Source organism: Prunus mume, linkage group LG8 (genome assembly GCF_029339155.1).
Source record: "Prunus mume cultivar Tortuosa linkage group LG8, ASM2933915v1, whole genome shotgun sequence".
NCBI lineage: Eukaryota > Viridiplantae > Streptophyta > Magnoliopsida > Rosales > Rosaceae > Prunus > Prunus mume.
In genome coordinates, this window is record NC_142705.1 from 3,230,185 (window position 1) to 3,250,333 (window position 20,149).

Here is a 20,149-nt window from a genome sequence, read left to right on the forward strand (position 1 = left end):
TTGATTTAACAAATACGTGTAATTACTTGCACTGTTGTTATACGTGTGGGGGGAGACTTGGGTCCAAAATTGGTTACTCTTGGACCGATGACCTTAGTATTTTATTGACTTGTTCTTCATTTCTTTTAAAACTGCACGGATGGCTCTGAAAAAATTATGCGAGTCATAGTGGAAGGTTCTTGTGATAGCCATTAAAGTCATGAACCGGGCCCCCATACTTCTGACTGTAATTTGAATTTCCTTCATGGACGGCCACCGTCAAAAGGATGTGCGCCTGCAGGGGACTTGTAGCTCAATTGATAAGAGTATTACTCATGCACCCAATGTGCTAGGTTCGATTCTCCCTCTTTCAATATCGCTTGTATAAAAGGGCAAAGAAAAATCAATTTAGTAACCCGAATTCTTACTAATATCTGATGAAAAATGAAACTAGTATCCTTTATTTATCTAGCTTCCGTTACAGTACACAATTTACTGAACCCATATCAAGCCTTCCATATGGTGGTGATGGCCAAACTTCATTTCTCGAAAAATAATATGCAGGTTGTTTTGGATCAGGCAAAAACATGATCACTCGTAAGCATGGATATGACTTCTGAAATGGTAGGTCTATCTGCTGCATGCTCTTGCACACACAGGAGGCCAACATGAATAAATTTTGAAACTTCTTCTTTTGGGCATGAGGTCATTGAGTTGTCCCTTAGCTCTACACTGTCACCTTGTTTCCACAATTCCCAGGCTTGTAAATCATTTAAGTTTCGATGCAGTGTAAGTCTTTCTGCTCTAGTTTAAAATTGAAATTGAATGCCTGTTTTGATCTATCTTTGTTACTTGCAAGTTCAATAAGGCTGAGAGCAGTAGATGAAAGGAAAACGGTGTTCTTTTTACCACTCAAAAACTCCGAAGCTGTAAACATCAGACTTCTTGGAGAAAATGTCTTTCATGACTCACTCTGGAGACGTATAACGCTGCGTAATTGTAAACCTTGGAGAGCATTCATACTTGGAAAAAAAAAAAAAAAAAAAAAGAAGAAAGCAAGTGCATATATAAATGTTACACTGCTGTTTGGAAAACATCACTGTGAAAATATTTTTTTCTGTACTTCCTATGTTCCTACAACTCTTCTTGTATTTGCTATGGACTCGTTCTGTCCAAAAACATCAAGCAAAATGTTACTAGCTTTCAGATCTGTGTGTATGATTCTCAGTCTCGAATACTTGTGAAGATAGAGAAGTCCTTGTGCAATCCCTTCAATGATCTTGACGCGTCTTTCCCAATCTAGATGTTCCTCTCTAGTTGAATTATGCTCATTCAGTTCCCAGTAAGTCCAAAACAAAAAAAAAAAAAACAAAAAAAAAAAACTGTACGTTCTCATTGCTCTAAGAGCATCTCCACCCACAAGCTAAGTCTAAAAGGGCAAGCAAGGGCTGTCACTATTCACGTGAATAGTGTCAGCCTTTGCATTTTTGGTTCCACCCACAAGGGCAAAGTCTAGGGTAAGTCTAAGGCAATTACTATTCATTGTACTTTATTTCCTATTTTTTTATACTTTAAACCATTAATTTTGATAATCTTTTCTAATTAAATTTTCGGATAAGATTTTCACCCTCTAAAATTGTGCCACGTGTCCCATATCAGATACGATTTTCAGATATTGAAAAAAAAATTATAATATCAAATTTCAGATAAAATTTTCACCATCTAAAATTGTGCCACATGTCCAATGTCAGATAAGATTTTCAGATATTTTTAAAATTTTATAATCTCATATTTTAGATAAGATTTTCACCCTCTACAATTGTGCCACGTGTCAAATGTCAGATAAAATTTTCAGATATTTTAAAAAAATTATAATATCAGATTTTAGATAAGATTTTCATCCTCTAAAATTGTGCCACGTGTCATCTCTATCTTCTAAATCCCTCTATAAAACTACACCATCAACTCATACATCTCACACCATCTCTTAGCTATTCCTTCATTTCTTAGATTTTAGAAAACACATTCTACTCTCAATGTCAAACTTGTCGAGGGTGTTGGAGAGGCAACAGAAACAAAGGGAAGAAATCCGGCGTAGACGTGCTCAAGAAGATCGGGACGCCGATGAAGAAGAGGAACAACTGCTTGCAGCAGCGGTGTGTATGATGGATCAATCAAGGCAACACCGTCGTCGTCGTGCCCCGAATGTGGACAGACGTAGGGAGTCTCGGGGTAAGAATCTCATGGAGGATTATTTTATCCCAAATTCGTTATATCCTGCTTCTAAGTTTCGAGAAAGATATAGAATGCAGCCACATTTATTCCAAAAAATCATGCATGATATTTGTAATTACGACACATACTTCATTCAAAAGCATGATGTTGTTGGAGCTTTGGGTCTTATTCCGGAGCAAAAACTTACATGCTTATGCGGATGCTTGCTTATGGGGCATCTGCAGAGCAGGTGGATGAGATTGCAAGGATGGGAAAATCTACTGTCCTAGAGTGCTTGGTGAGATTTTGTGATGCAGTGGAAAATTTGTACACGAAGGAGTACCTTCGCAAACCCACGCCAAGAGACCTGCAACGGCTTCTACAAAAAGGCGAGGCTCGAGGTTTCCCAGGAATGATTGGAAGCATCGATTGCATGCACTGTCAGTGGAAGAACCGCCTACTGCTTGGCAAGGGGAGTATGGGAATCGGAAGGGCCAAAAAAGTATAATTTTGGAGGCCGTAGCTTCATTCGATTGTTGGGTTTGGCATGCCTTCTTCGGGGTTGCCGGATCTCAGAATGACCTCAATGTCCTTGATCAATCCCCAGTGTTCGACGAGGTATTGCGAGGTCATTCTCCCTAGGTCAAGTACCAAATCAACAATACCATTTACTCTGGTGCGTACTACCTTGCCGACGGAATTTATCCTAGGTGGACGACATTCGTGAAAATAATTCCGAATCCCCAATCCGAGAAGGAAAGAAACTTTGCTTCCTTTCAAGAAGGTTACAGGAAAGACGTTGAGAGGTGTTTCGGTATCTTGCAAGCTCGTTGGGCAATTATTAGAGGTGCTGCTCGGATGCTAGATAAGGAGGTGCTACGAAGTATTATGATGACTTGCATCATCCTTCACAACATGATTGTGGAGGATGAGTATGACTATGATGCTTAAGAGGTGTTTGAACCCGATCCAATGAACACATCGTTGACAAGAATATATGAAAGGCCGATTGGACCAAATGGACTACCACTGGAGCCCGAACCCTTACTTCGGGATGGTCAATTCAACAACCCCATGATTGATCGGTATCAAGAAATGCAATCTTCATATGTTCACGAGATACGTCAAGGTGACTTGGTCGAGCACTTGTAGGAGATGAAAGGCAATCACAATGGATGAAGTCAAGATTAGTGCTTTGTTTTTAATTATGTTTTATTTTGTGTGTGGTTTTTTTGGAATTATGCTTTTTATTATTATGCTTTTATGTATGGTTTGTTTTGTGTGTTGTTTGCAATAAATGAAGGTTTTTTTAAATTAACATTTGTTTTGATGCTCAAATGTTTTTAATAAATAGTCATTTTATTTAATGCTTTTTTTATTGAATAAAAAGGAAACAATACAACAAATTAAAGGATAATACAACAATACAACATATGGCAAAGGTGTTTCAATACAACCTAATGGTTTTCATCATTTAACCAATCCGTATTGCTAGGTCCGTCGTCATTGAAAAGTTTTTTTCTCATCACATCTCTTCGTCGTAGCTTCCAATAGGCTTTTGTTTCGGGAGACATATGGCTCGTATCCATGGCCATGATTTTCATCTCTCTATCCTCTATGTCTTTTTCTTGTGCCATTTGTTGTTGCAGAACAAATGCTTCCTCTCGTGCCATGTCCATTTCATCTCTTTTCAAGTCTCTCTCCATTCTTAGTGAGGTGCTCTTAGCTATTTGCTCCAATAATTGTACACATTCATTGGTCGAAGTGCCCCCTCTCTTGGCCTTTGCTGCCTTTCTCCCAATTGGTCTTGGCGGACGTTGCACAAATGGTGACTCCGTTTCCATTGGAGAGTCCAATGGAGAATCGGTTGATGGAGAATCATGGAGTGGCGTCTCATTCATTACAATCGACAGACCAGTGGGAATAATTTTGAATCTCGAACAATCCTTCACAATTTCCCAACAATGGAAATGCACGAAACTTTTTTTGCCTTGCCCCATGGCACCGTACCACATTTGTGCTTGTATCATCTATTAAAAATAAATAATTGGAAGTGCAAGAAACAAAAATTATTATGCAAGAAAATATAAACTATTTTGAAATGCAAAAATAAAATTGATTATGCAAGAAAACATAGACAAATTAAAGGTGCACCAAGAAAAAAAAAATATGCAAGAAAAACAAATAGAATATGCAATTAAAAAAAAAGTGACATTGAATTGATTAAAATGGCAATTATAAATATTTTACCTTATCGGTCAAATTTTGACCGCTTTGAATGTTCGCCTTTGCTTTTGTCAAGGCATTTCTCCATTTCCTTAACTCTTTATTCAGAAGTTTCCATCTACTAGACAACGTCATTTCGGTCCGAATAGAACCCGATCTTTGATAAAATTCTCCATGAATTTTGCTCCACATGTGATGAAACTTCATCTCATTGCCCGTGATAGGGTCATGATTAATGTTCACCCAAGATTGACACAACGCAATATCTTCATTCGTTGACCACGAGCCTCCGACTTCAATAGAAGATGCCATTCGTTTTTTTATACAAATGGAAAGTAATAGAAAAATGTGAGTGGAGAGTAAAAAATATTGGAAGGAGAAGAGTTTGTATGCAGAATTGGTGTGGAAGTGAAAAATGTGAGTGGAGATAAAAAAATATTGGAAGGAGAAAAGTTTGTATGAAGAATTGGTGTGAAATGTTTTAGAAATGTGAGTAAAGAGTAAAAAATATTGGATGGAGAAGAAATTGTATGAAGATTTAGTGTGGAAAGTAAATAAAATGGTTAGGTATTTATAGAGAAAAAATACAGAATTTTTGGGTATTTTTTAAAAAAAAATTCAGAATTTTTTGATTTTTTTCTTTCAATTTTTAGCCAAAAAAGAGGACCGTCGGATTTCGGAAAAAGTCATCGGAGAGTCCTCGCCGCGGCAAACACCCGTTGAGCTGTCGGTGGGTGACGCTGAAGTCAAATTTTTACCGTTGCGCGTGTAATTCACGCGCCAACGTAAAAATTGATCTTGTTGGCGACGCCGGCCGACGTCACCTAACTCGGCCGGCAAGACTTGCCCTTGGGCCGTCGGGTTGGTGGGATCCACTCGAAACCAGCTACGGCCTGAGCCGCCTCGCTCTCTCGCAGCCCTTCACCCAGTTTGGGTTGGGCGCTGGAGGTGCTCTAAGAGTGGTGGGAAAAATATGTTGCCAAGAGGAGTTTCGGGTAGGAATTTCCCCGTTTATAGATGTTTTAGACTTGAATGTTCAACAATATATTTCCAATATGTCGAATTTTCGTTCTCCCAATATCATTTGTATAAAATATCTAATCTCGTCCTTGTAATCACTCATATTGTCAATTATTGTGTATACAACCGATTTATATTACATTGAACTGGCAGACATACTTGTATATTACCCCTATAGACCGCAACGTAAAGGTATTTTCTAAGCCGCCAAACTGTCAATGACAGAATCCTTCTCGTATTCTTGCCGTCAGGTCACAGTCAGAATTTTTTGGAAAGTTCTTTCATGTTGTTGGTCCCATTCGGATTTTAGATTATTAGATGGGGATGAAAAATAACATTTCCCATTGATTTCAAAGTTGCACAAGTTTCTATGTCACATTAATTAACTGAGTTCGAGAAAACAAAACTGCTCGAAGTTGGTTGAAATCTCATTTCTCTGATGATTTTTTATAAAAAGATGAACAGAAAAAGAAAAGTTGGGTTTTGTTTGATTGAAAAAAACACAAAGAGAAAGTAGGGTTTTTGGCCAATGGCGCGCGACCATAATTGAATGAGCCTATTGGCCAATATTTTTTGTTAAAGTTTCAGAATATGGACGGGTAGGTTTGAATGTTTGCTGGAGATTGGCAGCTAGAGATCCTCACCAAATCACCAGTCACCCCAACCCCAATCTCTTTACCTCACCTCTGTTTCATCTCAGAATTTCATTTTAAAAACTTCAAGTTCTTGTTGCTCTTCTTGCCTTACTCACCAAAACCATGGTATGTATATTTGATCATCAAGCAAACTCCTTTGGGCTCTCAAATTGACTTCTATTTGTAACTTTTTTCCTTTCTTTTCTGTGTGTTTGTTTGCTTTGTGATGCAGTCTCTTACACCATTGATGTTTAGGTCACTGATGAGGCTACTAACATCTCTAATTGGAGCTCCAGCTGCCTCAGTCTCAACCTTGCTTTACTACAGTGAGCTTCTGCCTCAGAATATCATCTTGGAAAGATTAGTTCGACATGAATTGCTCGATCGAGAAAACTATTTGTTCCATTTCCTCATCAACTTCTTGAGATGTTTTTGGTAGGTAGGAACCATCAACCATATATACAACAATAGACTCAGTGTTTTCCATAACAGAGCCAGCTTTCTTTCTTATGCATTTTTGTAAACCCATTATTATTTCTTGGTGGCTGTTGGTCACTGGTGAGGGTTTAAATTGTAAAATCTGTGATTTGTGATCATAATGAGATATATTTCACAGTTTTTTTTTTGAGTTGTGTGTTGTTGGGATATGATTTGGAGAGAACTTGTCACATTCGACATCTTATGAACTAGTCAGTAACACCATTTTTCTTTTTATATGTAAGCGATAGTCTTAGAGAGGAGATTTGAACTTACTTAATCCACATCTACATTAACTAACACAAACTTAACATTATACAATCCCAAATTTTTGTAGTAGCTTTGTGGCACTAGTAGCATAAACTAAACAAAATAACCAAAGTCCGTGTTGAGTTGCCACTGCTGTTAAAATGGACATAGGGCTTTTTCGACCAAAAAAGAAAGAAAGAAGTAGGGCACCAAAAAGGTCAGGTGGGTCAAAGGTCAACCTGCCCTTTCAAAGAGGGTAAATCAACTGAATGCAAGAGACAAGCTTTTGGGTAGACTAGTCACAAATCTATCTAATGGGCCTGCCAACTTCGACTTCAGCCAGGTGTAAAAATGATGACTGGGCTAAAGTGGGCGGACCCAGGTTCATCTGTTGTTAGCTTTTGGGCCTAAGGCCCAAGTTAGGAAATGGCAATTTTGTAATTTGACCTCATCATTTAGGAAAGAATCATGACACGAACAGACGTTGAAATCTCATTCATCGGAAAGGAAAAATCTTAAATTTGGTGATGCTAATCCTCAATTAAATTAGAAATGGTCTGCTGCTGCAGGAAAGTTAGATGAAGGTAGGTAGACTTAGATGGGTGATGAGGAAAACAAAGATGTATATGATAGTTTTGTCCCTTTTTTCTTTCTTTCCATTTGTTAATGGAAGTACCATGTGGGTTGCTCTTAATTTATACCCAAAACTGACGACCAAAAAAAAAAAAAAAGTGTAAAAGAACATTTTATTTTCTTGATCCAATTGCAAATTGCATGCTTATCTGAATTCAAAAGGTTAGGCAGCAGATGTGGAAATGGAATGTGTGACACTGCTCTTTTACTTTCTGACTTTGCAGATGGATTTGTTTGTCACATATTAAAAATAAAATAAAAACATTGGTAGATAGCTGGACTCTTGCTTAGAATAAAGTTGGTTAATTATAATCTTGCATACTTCCAAAACAAAACAAAGAAAAAAAAAATTATAATCTTCCAAGTTGCAACAACCATTTCAAGATTGGATACATCTTTTTTTTAAAATTCTCAAACGGATACCGGATATTTTAATATATAATCTTTGAATGAGAATTTAAGATACGATTATTATTATGACACGTGTATACTGAAAATTCGTTAACGGAGGTACACTACACCCTAAAGAATAAGATCCATTCATTATTAGATGATCCAACCTATAACAGCACAATAATGAAAATGATTCTTCAAAGGAGGAAAATGGAAGAGAGACGTTTGGAAATTGTAGGAATTTAGGATAAAAAAACAGATCACTCACTAATAATGAACAATTTTCTTTTCTTTTTTCGTACAAAATTCTGATCCATACGGTTGGTATGGCCGTTATCAACGGCTCTGGGCCCCTATCAATTTTTGATTCTGTCAGACCAAAAACCATGATTTCACTCGGTTTTCATTGTTGTCCCTTGAAAGCAATATAAAATAAAATAAATAAACAAATACACTAATAATAATTAAAAATAATAATATGACCGAAACCTAAGCACTTGAGGGTCACCACCCTCTCTGGGTCCAGCTCGGCAGATTTTATCAACTCCTATGACACTCGTCTTTACCCACCTTGACTTGACGACTTCTCACCCCCCACCTTTCCACAACGAGACCTCAAAAGTATTCAAATCCAACGGTCACGATCTCCCCACCATACTCTTAGCGACCGACTCATCCGCCGCACTCACCAAAACATCGCTATCTCCCCAAAATACCCTCCCTAACGTTAAAATGACCGGTTGTTACCCGCGTCAACGTCGTTACGTAAAGGGTAAAGAGCAAGGACCTTATGGTCAGAAAAGTTTTCTCTGTCCCATCAGTTTAGTGGCCAAAGTGAGTTTGAAAAATGTCCCGAGACCCACTGAAGGAAGCGGCTTCACAATTTCACAAAGAGAGAAAGAGACGTTCTTCTTCTTCATCTTCCTCCTTCTTCTTCTTCTTATTGTTCAAGCTCCTGCTTCGCTAATGCCCGCTCTTTCAGTCTGAGTTGCTCAGTGTTCACCGAGTTGAAGAAAGAGATTGAAAAATGTTGGACGGGCTGCTCGGCCGTGGATTTGCCGCTAAATGGTTTTCCCTCAGATCCCTCCCTCTCTTTGTACAATTTTATCTGCATCTCTATGTATCTACATAAATTGAAATATTAGTGTGCTTATGATATGTTTCATATTTTCTGCATGTCTTTTGTTTTGGTAGTAAATCGTTGATTAAATTGACGAAAACTCGGATCGATGTGATACGGAGGAAAAGGAACGCCACGCAGAAGTTTTTGAGGAAAGATATCGCTGATCTACTCGCCAATGGCCTTGATATTAATGCTTTTGGAAGGGTGAGATTGATTGCTCTGTCTTTACAATTTGTATTTTGGCTTTTGATTCATTGATGCTTTCTTGTTGTTGAGTGATTTTTGTTGCAATTTCGTATTTTCTATAATCTGTTTGGTCGCCGAGAAAAAACAATATTCCTCTTCTTTTTTTTGTTTTTTGTTTTTGCGACATTTGCTATTTGAGGGGATTATAATCTATTGATTAAATCAAATGCACAAGGTTTATTTATTAATTGGATATACAGGCTGATGGACTAGTTTTGTTTTTGTCTATCTTGTCCACCTAAATGAAGGGTGTTATATTTGTTAAATACAGGCTGATGGACTCACAGCTGAGGTGATACTTTCGTCGTGTTATGATTTCGTGGAGCGATGCTGTGATTTGGTGCTGAATCATCTTTCAGTCATGCAGAAACAAAGGTATACCTTGTTCTTTTCTTCTTGTGCTCATCTGGAGATTGTTTGCTGCCAATATCAAGCATTTGATTTTCTTAGTCTATTTAGCATATGCAACTGCATGATGCTCTTTTTGATATCAGTCTCACCAGTTTACTTAATTTGCCAAATCCTACTGATGCAGCATTGTGTATCTTCTCTTGCTTTCATCTTTGGATTTGGAAGTCTTATGCTATATAACCTTCTTCTATACATGTTATGTTCAACTTCGTGAATTATCATATTATATGATATGCAAATGTGTACAATTTATGGCTGATGGTGTTAGAAGCCGCAAAAATGGGTGTAGATTTGGTTGGCATCCTTCTAGCTGGGGAATATCTGTTGGGAAGATTTTGATTTGAGTAAAAATCTGTTACAACGCTATCCATGTGTGGACTACTGCCATTTGATTGCAAACTCTCACCGAATTCAACTTGTATAGGGTTCTGCCTTTGACAACATCATGAATGATTGAAGTTGTTAGCTGATTCTATGTCCTTTCTCCATTATGTGTGTTAATCTAACGTAGTTCCTCTAATATTATACATTACAAAGTTATCCAAACAAATGGTTTGGATTCCTGCTAAAAGGAATGATACTACCTTTCTTGAACCTTCCTTAATTGCATTAGTTTAAGAACAATAAAATCAAACTCAATACAATGTTTCCTTGCTGCATTATTTTCATTGTAGCGAATGCCCTGAGGAATGTCGGGAACCTGTATCATCACTGATGTCTGCTGCAGCAAGGTTTTCTGATTTACCAGAATTGCGTGACCTTAGGCAACTATTTCAAGAGAGATACGAGAATTCTCTGGAGTATTTTGTGAATCAAAAGGTAACTGTTTATTGACCCACTCATAATAGAACTGTGTGAATCCGTAACTTCTTTAAAACTAACCAACTGAATTTTTATTCATAGTTTGTTGAGAACTTAGCTTCAAAGCCTCCTACATTGGAGAAGAAGGTTCAGTTAATGAAAGACATAGCATTGGAATTCTCAATAAAGTGGGACTCCAAGGCCTTTGAACAGAGGATGTCTAAACCTCCTGCATTTATACAGGTATGTCCACCTACTGTGTTAACACCTGTAATAGATAGAATAAAAAACCCTTAGCCAAAAGCATTGCTTTCTCAAAATTTGAAGTCACTTGAAAATTGGGACCTTGCAGGAAAAGCCAAAAACTTACGGATCTTCCCATGTTCCTGATAATAAAGGCAAATTGTCTAATGGGGCATCTGCAGTCCCAAAAGGAGATAAGCATAATATTTTGCCTACAGAAAGGAGGCTTGATGCCCACAAATTACACAATGACAAGGACGGTACTGTGTTGAAGACGGATGAGCACAATCATCAGACTAGGCATAGACTCGGTGGAAAAGAATACAAGTCTCTCAGTGGCAGGGAAGATACGGTTGTGGAAAAGAATGGGCATGGAATTAAGTTCCAGGAAAGGCAAGAAGTTGTTTCTCACAAATATGAAGCATGGAATGGAAAGGAGGATGCTCCCCCAAAGTCAGTTGGATTGGGCAGTTCATCTCAGGCAAAAGGACAGGAAAGGCATCATGGTAGGGAGAACAATGTTCCTAAAAGAGACTGCCATGAAGCTTCACCTCATGTAAAGCCAAATGTTGCTGGATCGCATGTGAAAAGCAATGGTAAAGGCTCATTTGCTGATGACAATTATGGCGGCCAACACAATGATGCAAGATTAGCAAGTAAAGAAGAAGAAAAACCTAAAGTGAAGAATTATGGCATCCCTCCTCCATATATGAAACCTAATGTCAAAGCAAAAGGTAGAAAACATGAAACCACTTCTGGTTCTTCACATCGTAGTTCTGGTAATGATGGCATCACTAAGGATCCTGTAGCGTATAACATAGCCTTTGTTGATAATATACTGGGAGGAGCACAACAAGGATCTGATGATGAGGGTGAGAGGCGTGCTGCTGCAAAGGTTAATAATCATGATCTTGAGAAGGATCACGCCCATCGGGATGATGCACCTAGCAACCACATACCAAAACCAAGATCAGCTAGGAGAAGACACTCAAGATCACGTTCCTCTCACAATGATGCCGGAAACAGTGAAGATGCAGAAGTAGCAATGAGAAAATCCAGAAGTAGGAGAAGGGATGAGTCAAGACGAGGCCTGCAACTGTTGTTTGATGATGAGCACGGTAAGAAAGATGAAGAAGAGAGGAGAATCGATGAACTGCTGATTCACTACAGTAAAAAGCCATCCAACTTTGAACCAGAAATGTCAAGAAGAAAGTCAAAAAGTCGTCATCCACATCATGCAGGCACTGGTGTTGGTGAATCCCCAAGGCACGAAAGCAGAGATGAGTCAGAAGTGGCAACCCCAGCAAGATCGGTTTCCCTTCCTAATAAACATAGTGGTCCATTAGAGGCAGCCAAAGTATATGCTCGGGCGGCTTCCTTTCAACCAGATAGGTCCAACCCAGCTCGACATGTGCATCCCAAGTTGCCAGACTATGAGGATTTGGCTGCCCAATTTGCAGCACTAAGAGGAAGGTAGCGGGTAAAGCAATCAGAATTCAAAATCTGAATCCTTATCAGCTAGATGGTAACCATTGTTATCTTGTTGCTTGTGTTTCACTGAGTGGCTAGTGTTGTCTTGAAGAAAGTCAACACGACTAATATCGATTGCTATAGTTGAGAGTGGCACTGTCGCACCCCAGGATTGGTCTTTTACCTCACTCTGAAAAGCCTGAAGTCTTTACTGAATCTGCCGAATCATCATTGTAAATCATCGGCTGAATCATCATTGTAAAAGTTGTAACAGTGTCTGCTGCTTCAATTGATAGAGATACTAGAATCTGACAGGGACTTGAAAATTGAGATTGAGAATGCTTTGTTGTTGTATGATGTATAACAGCTCCATTGTCATAAATGAATTTTTCTTTCTTTTAGTGATTATAGAATGGTAATTTCGTCTGCACTCCAGGACAAAGAGGTAAATTTGTAATTATACTAAGTGTTTGCCGATTGTCATGGGATTCGAAGGTAACTGTCAAATGGGTTCAGATATTGTAATAAAGGTGTTAAACTTAGTACCACCCAAATTACTGTTATGCCCTTGACTGTCAGAAGGAAAAGCCTTGACATTCCCCAGGCCTATTGCCCTTTCTAGATTCGCATCCCATGCCCTTTCCTTGTCAAAGGTCACGCACTGTTTCCCGCCAAAAAGGCTTCTCACCCTCCAATATAACACAGGACCCTTTTACTGCCTCACACTCCAGTCTAAGAGAAACAGAGAGAAAACAGAGACAACCGAGAGAGATGAAGGGCACATCAAAGGTGATAATGGGGGCCACACTGGTTATGGTGGTGAGCCTTGCCATAGTGTTGGGCTTAATCTTGGTGCTGCTAGCTGAGCTCTACTGTTCCCTCCTACTTCGCCGGCGTCAGCTCAAAACCAACACCTCCAACCCAAACCTCAACGCCACCGCCACCGCTGATGCAGCCGACTCTGCAGCCACCACAACCTCTTCTCAGCAGCCCTCATCACAGCCTCAAGATCACTCAGCTGGCCCTCCTCTCAGCAGCTTTCTAGGGGTTCTTCGTGCTCCAAGAAGCTTCCTTTTCCGATCAGTTCCTTGCAAACAAGACAATACAGAAACAAAGAAGCACCATACTCACCTTCTTCACCAGGTTTTTGACATCCCGGTCCCAAACCAAGAAATATTACCGAACACAACCCCCTGTCATATTGGGGTCATAATATCAAGCCCATCCCCATCAATTTCTTTTGTGACTTCACCGCAGCCAGCCCAAGAAGACAAAATTCAAGCTGGTAATAGCAGTCCTGGTGCTCATTGTAATGAGAAAGCTGCTGGTGGTGGTGGCGGTGCAGAGCATTTTGTGTACATTTCTAACCCCATTTATGACAATGATGAAGCAAGCACCAGGCACAGTGGAGGAGAAAACAACACTCCCTTTGAAACTCCAGAGACTTCACCTTCAAGACTAGAAATGGGAGGGGGTTCTTCTTCTAGCTCTGGAGAGGATGAGGTTGCCCAACCAACCCCTTCTGGTCCCTCAAGCCCAACAACCACACCTCCTCTAACTCCAATGAAGAAGCTCCCTGCAGAGGCTTGCTCTGTTCCTCTCAGAGATGCCAGGTCATTAGGCACTTCAGGTAGTGATTCCAATACTAACAATGGCCTCTCTTCCTCTTCATCAGGTTCTCCTTGTACTTCTCCTTCATGGTGATTAATGGTTAATTCTCCATGCCATAATCAGGAGAAACAGTTTAGTTAGAGCTTTAGTTTTTAATCTTCTTTTTTAATTGTATTTAAGAGGTGGGTGGGTTTTATTTTTTTCTGTTTGGTGATTTGTAATGGGAATAGTAAAAATGAGCTGGAAAGAGGCAGAGTAGTGTACCCAAATCAGCTTTTTTCACTGCATGCGTGGCCATGGCTCGTCCACCCAAGCCAGCCCATGCCACATGAATTTCCAACTCTTTCTTTCTTTCTCTCTGAACCCGCAGAGCAGAAAGACAGAATTGCTTTTCTTGTTTTCACTTGGGTTTTTAGTAGTTTTTGGGAAAGCAGTTTTATCGCATTTTCTATCTTAACATATTCACCTTTATAAGAAACTTATAGTTTAAGTGTTTAAGAGCGGTTAGCGTTGCATCCAAGGTTTTAAGATCGATTCCCCGTTTCCGGTTCTAAGTTCGGTTCTCCGTTCTCCAATGTCGCTTGCACAAGAATAAAAAAAAGAAGAAAACATATTCACCTTTGGTTTTGTTTTTGTTTTTGTTTTTGTTTTGGGATGGTGAGAAATGGCACGTGAACTGTCAAGGGTGGACTTACAAAAAATGAAGAAAGAAACAAAAACCAAGAGGGTAAAAACATCGAAAAGAAATCTCTCTGTTTTTGAGGGACCTCGAGTTCAGATAACTATGGCATTGAAGCTTAAAATACACAAAAACTGTCTCTTTGTGTGTCACCTGCCCTTGCTGAGGTCTTTGTCCACTTTGACAAGGACGAGACCTTCTTTCTCTTTGGTTTCCATGAGGGAGGAGAGGAGAGCTCTATTAGGCAAGAAGCTTCATTTTCTTCACACTGCACTGCATTTAATACAATATTGAATTTCGGCTTTGGCTTTGGCTTTGGCTTTGGCTTTCAATGCCCCAAACTCTGCCAATATGCCCTCAAACAGCTGACTTTCAAGGTTACCATGGAGGATTTAGGACCACCATTCACTATATATTTAATGTGTCTATTGTTGCATAACGAACACACACACGCATATATATATACACACACATTTCAGAAGTCAAGAGTAGATTGCTTTATTGGCCATGCCACGTTGCATTTTGCTTCTCCATATTATGTTCCACAATCACTCTTGAACATCAAATGAACATAATGAAATAATTCTTATAATGTACATAACTAAAGAAAATTAATATTTGTAAAGCGCGATTCGCAGAGCTTGCAGATGAACCATGTCCTTGATCATGAGCCTCGATTAGTTAGTTTCTCCATCTTCTTGAACCATGATGTCCTTGAACACAGATGAACCTGTAATCATATAAGTATATGTTTGTTGCTTCTGGGAAAAGCGAAAAAACAAAAAAACAAAAAAACAAAATCATATTAAAGAATCTATTGAAGACTTGAATTGAAATGATAAATTTGATGCACAGAAGAAAGTTGCATACCGGCATCATCAAGAGCAACAAAACATTCTCCTGCTGTTTTGCTGTGATCTGCTATGCAATTTTATCCCAGTTGGACGAGAAGGGCTAGCTTTAGCCAACTTTTTTGCTGCAAAAAGACTTGCTTTCATGAGCATGGTAAAGAAGATCCGGGACTTAAACAATTTGCATGACATATAAAATAGGGTGTACCTATTTCATAAAAGAGCTCATTGACATTCTGTGCAGTTTTGGCAGATGTTTCAAGAAAAACCAAGCCATTTTCCTTGGCATATTGCTCACCTTCCTGCAGTATCAAACAGAAAAAAGTAGTCATTTGCAAAACAATCTAAGAATCAACAAAAATATAGTTTCAGATTCTGTTATAAATCTAACAGGTGTGCCTTTCATTGTACTTGTATGAATATGAAAAATGACCAAAAAGGAACATGGGATGGCGAAGAGTGAATACCTCAAACCCCACTTTTCTCTTCTCTTCCAAGTCAGCCTTGTTACCGGCCAAGAACATTATTAGAGTTGGATTTGCTGAGATCAAAGAAGGATTTGAACAAATTTACTTTAGCTTGAAACAATATTGAAATTCACATGAACCAGAAAACACTGATCAGACTCCAAAACTTTTCAACAAGTACAAAAACTGTCACGCACCTTGTCTTTGCAATTCTTGAACCCACTTTTTAGCTCTCACAAATGATTCCTGCAGCCAAAACACCACATATTGAACCAGGCATATTCTAAGAGAAATCTTTCTGTTGCACAGCAGACATATTATGAAGTGTATCTCTGCTTCAGGAAGAATGAAAAGCGAAAAACTTCGTGCAGACAGCAGATAAACTTAGAATGGCAGCATTAGAAGGCACGTGTACGAACATGAATATGTGAAAAGCTAGCAACAAATGTGACAAACATTTAAGTTCATTGGCGATCTTTCAAGGCGTTCTGTGTGTGACAAACATGAACATGTGAAAAGCTAGCAACAAATGTAAGGATCGAAACCCTGTTGGATATATTAGTTTAGTTACCATACCATGCTTGTGATATCATACACCACAACAGCTGCAGCGGCACCACGGTAGTACATAGGAGCCAGGCTATGGTACCGTTCCTGACCCGCGGTGTCCCATATATCAAATTTGATGGTAGCTTCATTTAGTGACAGAACCTGAGTGAAGAAAGCCGCTCCAATTGTTGATTCCTGCAGCTTACACTCATGTTAGAGACCAAAAACTAATAATGCTACAATTTCTACAGAGAAAGATTCTATATATAATCAAAGTGAACCTGGTACTCCAAAAATTTTCCTGTCACAAATCTCAATACCAAGCTTGTCTTCCCAGTTCCCATGTCCCCAAGAAGTACCTGGGAAAAAGCAATGATAAAGCCAATTAATTGACCAAGATGCACTCCTCTTGCTGGTTTTCAATGCTAAAATATTTTAATGGAAAAAAATGTAACAATCCAAACAATCTAAGAACCAAGGCTTTTTCAGAAGGTAATTACTTATATGGGGGATAAAATAAATTCTGAATTCAGAAAGATAAATTTTAAAAAACATATAATCATAGATAGATGCTGCTCATCAAGTGAATTGCAATCAGCTAAGCATTCAAATAGAAACAAGAAGTTTAATACATCAACTTCTACTCCTCAAATCTAGGCTAGGCATATTTCAAGTGATCTGTGATCCTCCAAGAAAAAAATTCAATTTATTTCCCTGAATTACAAACCAAACATGTATATACCATATGACACATACATAAAAAGAAACTAGTAATTAAGAGTATCCCATTTCATGCACACAAGTAAAGTAAATGAAAGAAAATATAAAGGAAGACATACCCACCAGCTTGGCTTGTATGTTCTTATTGCCTGTTCTCGCCATGGATCGTATCGCTTAATCACTGCAGCTTTCTCAAGTTTCAGGGGAAGCCAGGAAGAGATAAGAGTTATGAGTTCGAGAGTAAAAACAAAGCAAAGGCACCAATGAGATGAGGAATCCGAGAGAGAAAACAAAAGAAAAGACCATGTACACAAAGCTTTCCTGTTGGTTTTTCTGTTTCCAGGGAATGGTGAAGCACTTGATTGGCATTTGACCACCAGGAAAAACGCATGGAAGAAGGAAGATTTGTATTGGCAATAGCATTTCACACTGACTGGTAGTTTTGTTGGCTGACTGGTAGTTGATTGCTAGCTGCCTCTTTTTGTCTACTTTCTTCTTTTCCGTTTACATATGCTTTGTTTAAAGGTTGCTTTCTGTACACAGGGACAGGGGGATCAAGTCAGTGTTTCCACCAACATATGAAATTCATGAATCATCAACAACATTATCCCACTTTTCTTAACCCGTACGACATGCCGTTCATATATCGTTCATTTGCATTTAGGCTATGATTTTTGAACCTAATCAAACCAAAAATTTGAGTTACAATATGCTCTACAAGTACCAAAACATGTAATTTACCCTTTCACTTTTTTTTTTCTTTTTTTTTTTTCTCAGAGAAGAAATTAAAATACAGAATCTGAAGGAGCCAGCCGACTTGCTTTGTTGAATTCATCTACTATCTTAAAAAAACTGAAATATTGGTCACCTTCATTTAACGAAAACGAAACTTGTGGAATTAGGTTTCTTGAGGAGGAAGGTGTTAGGTACCACCCCAATTTTAAAATATTACAAGGTTTGATTTTTTGGATCATTTTAATTTATATACATCGTGCGGATACTATTGTAAACAAAAAGAAAAGAAGAGAGGGATAGTACAAAATACATGATTTCCGCACGATAATAATTTCCAGATATCCGCATAGGAGAATTTTTGTATATATATGGCTACAACAAGAGATTGAAGAGATGTTTGCATACAATACAACTAGAAGGATTATACTTCAGAAATAAAAAATAAAAAACTACAAGGATACATATCCAAGTTGATACTGTTTTATGAAATTAAAACTTTTTTTTGATACCCCGAGATTTTTTATTTTTATTTTGCTTTAAAGACCATCACACTATTTCTTGGGATAAAGACTATCTTACTTTAACTCGCAACATTTGGCAAATTGAGTGCAATGATTGGTATCTTGGTCCCATTTTCATTGTCTTTAATCATTAATCAAATTCAATGATGACGCAGGATAACAGCTTCCAGCACTTTCTTGACATTTTTGGAGAAACAAAGACTAATTGGAGCTTCTCTGAAAGTCCTTTTTTTCGCTTGAGCAAGCATTGAGATGTTTTCCCCTTCCTTTTTTTTTCTGAACGAAGAATAGTCATGGCTAAAATAAAATGAATTCTACACATTCATAAGACTGGTTCAGTTTTGCAGACAAAGAAAGAAAAAAGAAGTGAAAAAAAAAAAACCAAAGGCTATCAGATAAGTTGGGAACCACCCTAGGAAGTTAGAACAAGAACATATGAAGTCATGATCAGCCCACATATCATCAATATGAGCTCATGGCTAAGATACATACAAAATGATCAGAAGGCAACAAAAAGCTCTTACACTTGGCTACATTGGGAGGCAAAACCTTTTGACTTAGGGAGAGAGCAGATGGACCATCTGCTGTACAAGAAAAAATACTATATTTAAAAATAAAAGTAAAACAAAAGAGCAAAACCAGAAGCAGAATCTATACGTGTACAATGAGCCACATAGAAAAAGATGATCATGATCCCTCCTCAGCTCTCACATGGAAACCTCATCTTCATGCGGCTACCCACTCACCATATCCAGTCCTTTTCCTCTCTCCCTCGAGGCTTTTTAATTTGTATATATATTTTTACAAAGTTTATGCTATTTTCATACAACCATCATTACCATAATCCTTCCAAGTGGGGTGGATTATGGAATCTTTAGTTATTCTATTATCTTCTTTAACACTGGATTTGTTTAAAATTGATCAGATAATGGCCCCCTCCTCTGTTTTAGATGTGATCGCTCTTTCAACCTTAGACGAGTGAGTTTGAAGAGTTACATAGCTCGTGTAAAGCATCGGTTGGCTCTTAACAACGTACAAATTTATCCATTTTGATTTTCGGTGTTAAACAATATCTTAAACTTAGAAAAACTGAGTTCTCTAATTTGGATTATGGCATCCGACATCGGTTGTTACGTGTCATATTGTCAAATAAGTTGGTAAACAAGTTGGTGTTCGTAACATTAGAGATAGTGAAGTCGGTTACACTAGGGACAAAGAGGGAGGAATCAAAGGGCACAGCTTGATTGGCTTACTTGTTCTGGCCTCACACCTCTTCGAGGATAAAATCTATTTTTCTTCTTCTTTTCTATAAATATTCACAAACCCAATTGCCAATAAATTGCCAAAGGAGAGTTTCTTTCTTTCATATTAGTTCACACACATATTCTTCATCAACAAGGCATGGCCTCCCATGGCAGTGGCCTGACAGTCTCAACTTCTCCAAAAAGTGGTGGCAACGCAGAAGCTGCAGCAATTTCACCAAAAGGAGGCCAATGCTTGTGCTCACCAACAACTCATCAAGGATCGTTCCGGTGCCGGTTTCACCGGTCCCAATCATCGGCTTGGATGAAGCGATCAAAGTCCTTGCCCACCAATAATAACTCTGTGGCTTCTCTCTCTCCCAAGTCAGTACTTGAGTCTACTTAGTTACCAACGTCTGAGTCCCCAACCAAAACTATATCCTATAAACAAATAGTTATAAAGCAATATTCTCTCTGTTTGCTGAATTCAGGTGTGTTACATATATAAATTATATATGAATTATGTATTACAGTTTTAATGTATGTGCAGTTGCTGAATGTTTTACACTAATATAAAATATTGACAGTGTCTCTCTTCTCTTGTTTCTGCTTAATGGAAGCATCTTTCTACCCTCTCAAAAACAAATATTTATGC

General features: G+C 38.4%; 3 protein-coding genes and 2 long non-coding RNA genes across 6 annotated transcripts; 3 read left to right on the top strand and 2 right to left on the bottom strand.

The window, feature by feature from the left end:
• Nucleotides 1-5,809: 5,809 nt before the first annotated feature.
• LOC103340928 (uncharacterized) lies at nt 5,810-6,700 on the top strand. Its single transcript, XR_514745.2, has 2 exons — nt 5,810-6,200; nt 6,307-6,700. It is a non-coding gene; the product is annotated as an uncharacterized LOC103340928 (long non-coding RNA).
• Nucleotides 6,701-8,622: 1,922 nt separating this feature from the next.
• On the top strand, nt 8,623-12,521 carry LOC103340927 (Regulator of Vps4 activity in the MVB pathway protein). Its single transcript, XM_008244396.2, has 6 exons — nt 8,623-8,894; nt 9,021-9,153; nt 9,467-9,570; nt 10,281-10,425; nt 10,510-10,650; nt 10,760-12,521. Exons 1-6 carry the CDS (start codon nt 8,854-8,856, stop codon nt 12,125-12,127), a joined length of 1,932 nt encoding a protein of 643 aa, XP_008242618.2. The 5' UTR covers nt 8,623-8,853; the 3' UTR covers nt 12,128-12,521.
• Nucleotides 10,410-10,918, bottom strand: LOC148914523 (uncharacterized). Its single transcript, XR_016122538.1, has 2 exons — nt 10,778-10,918; nt 10,410-10,675 (listed from the first exon to the last, which is right to left on the bottom strand). It is a non-coding gene; the product is annotated as an uncharacterized LOC148914523 (long non-coding RNA).
• Nucleotides 12,522-12,621: 100 nt separating the features above from the next.
• Nucleotides 12,622-14,000, top strand: LOC103340926 (uncharacterized). The gene has a single exon (XM_008244395.3). The coding sequence runs from the start codon at nt 12,754-12,756 to the stop codon at nt 13,822-13,824; it is 1,071 nt and encodes a 356-aa protein (XP_008242617.2). The 5' UTR covers nt 12,622-12,753; the 3' UTR covers nt 13,825-14,000.
• Nucleotides 14,001-14,883: 883 nt separating this feature from the next.
• Nucleotides 14,884-17,300, bottom strand: LOC103340925 (ras-related protein RHN1-like). Of its 2 annotated transcripts, none has more exons than XM_008244393.2 (8): nt 17,121-17,299; nt 16,559-16,636; nt 16,305-16,472; nt 15,926-15,974; nt 15,729-15,802; nt 15,470-15,563; nt 15,281-15,386; nt 14,884-15,171 (listed from the first exon to the last, which is right to left on the bottom strand). In XM_008244393.2, the coding sequence occupies exons 1-7, from the start codon at nt 17,157-17,159 to the stop codon at nt 15,289-15,291; spliced, it is 600 nt and encodes a 199-aa protein (XP_008242615.1). In that variant the 5' UTR covers nt 17,160-17,299; the 3' UTR covers nt 14,884-15,171; nt 15,281-15,288. The 2 variants fall into 2 exon arrangements, with proteins under 2 accessions (XP_008242615.1, XP_008242616.1); XM_008244394.2 differs by having other exon boundaries at nt 15,061-15,140; nt 17,121-17,300.
• Nucleotides 17,301-20,149: the final 2,849 nt, after the last annotated feature.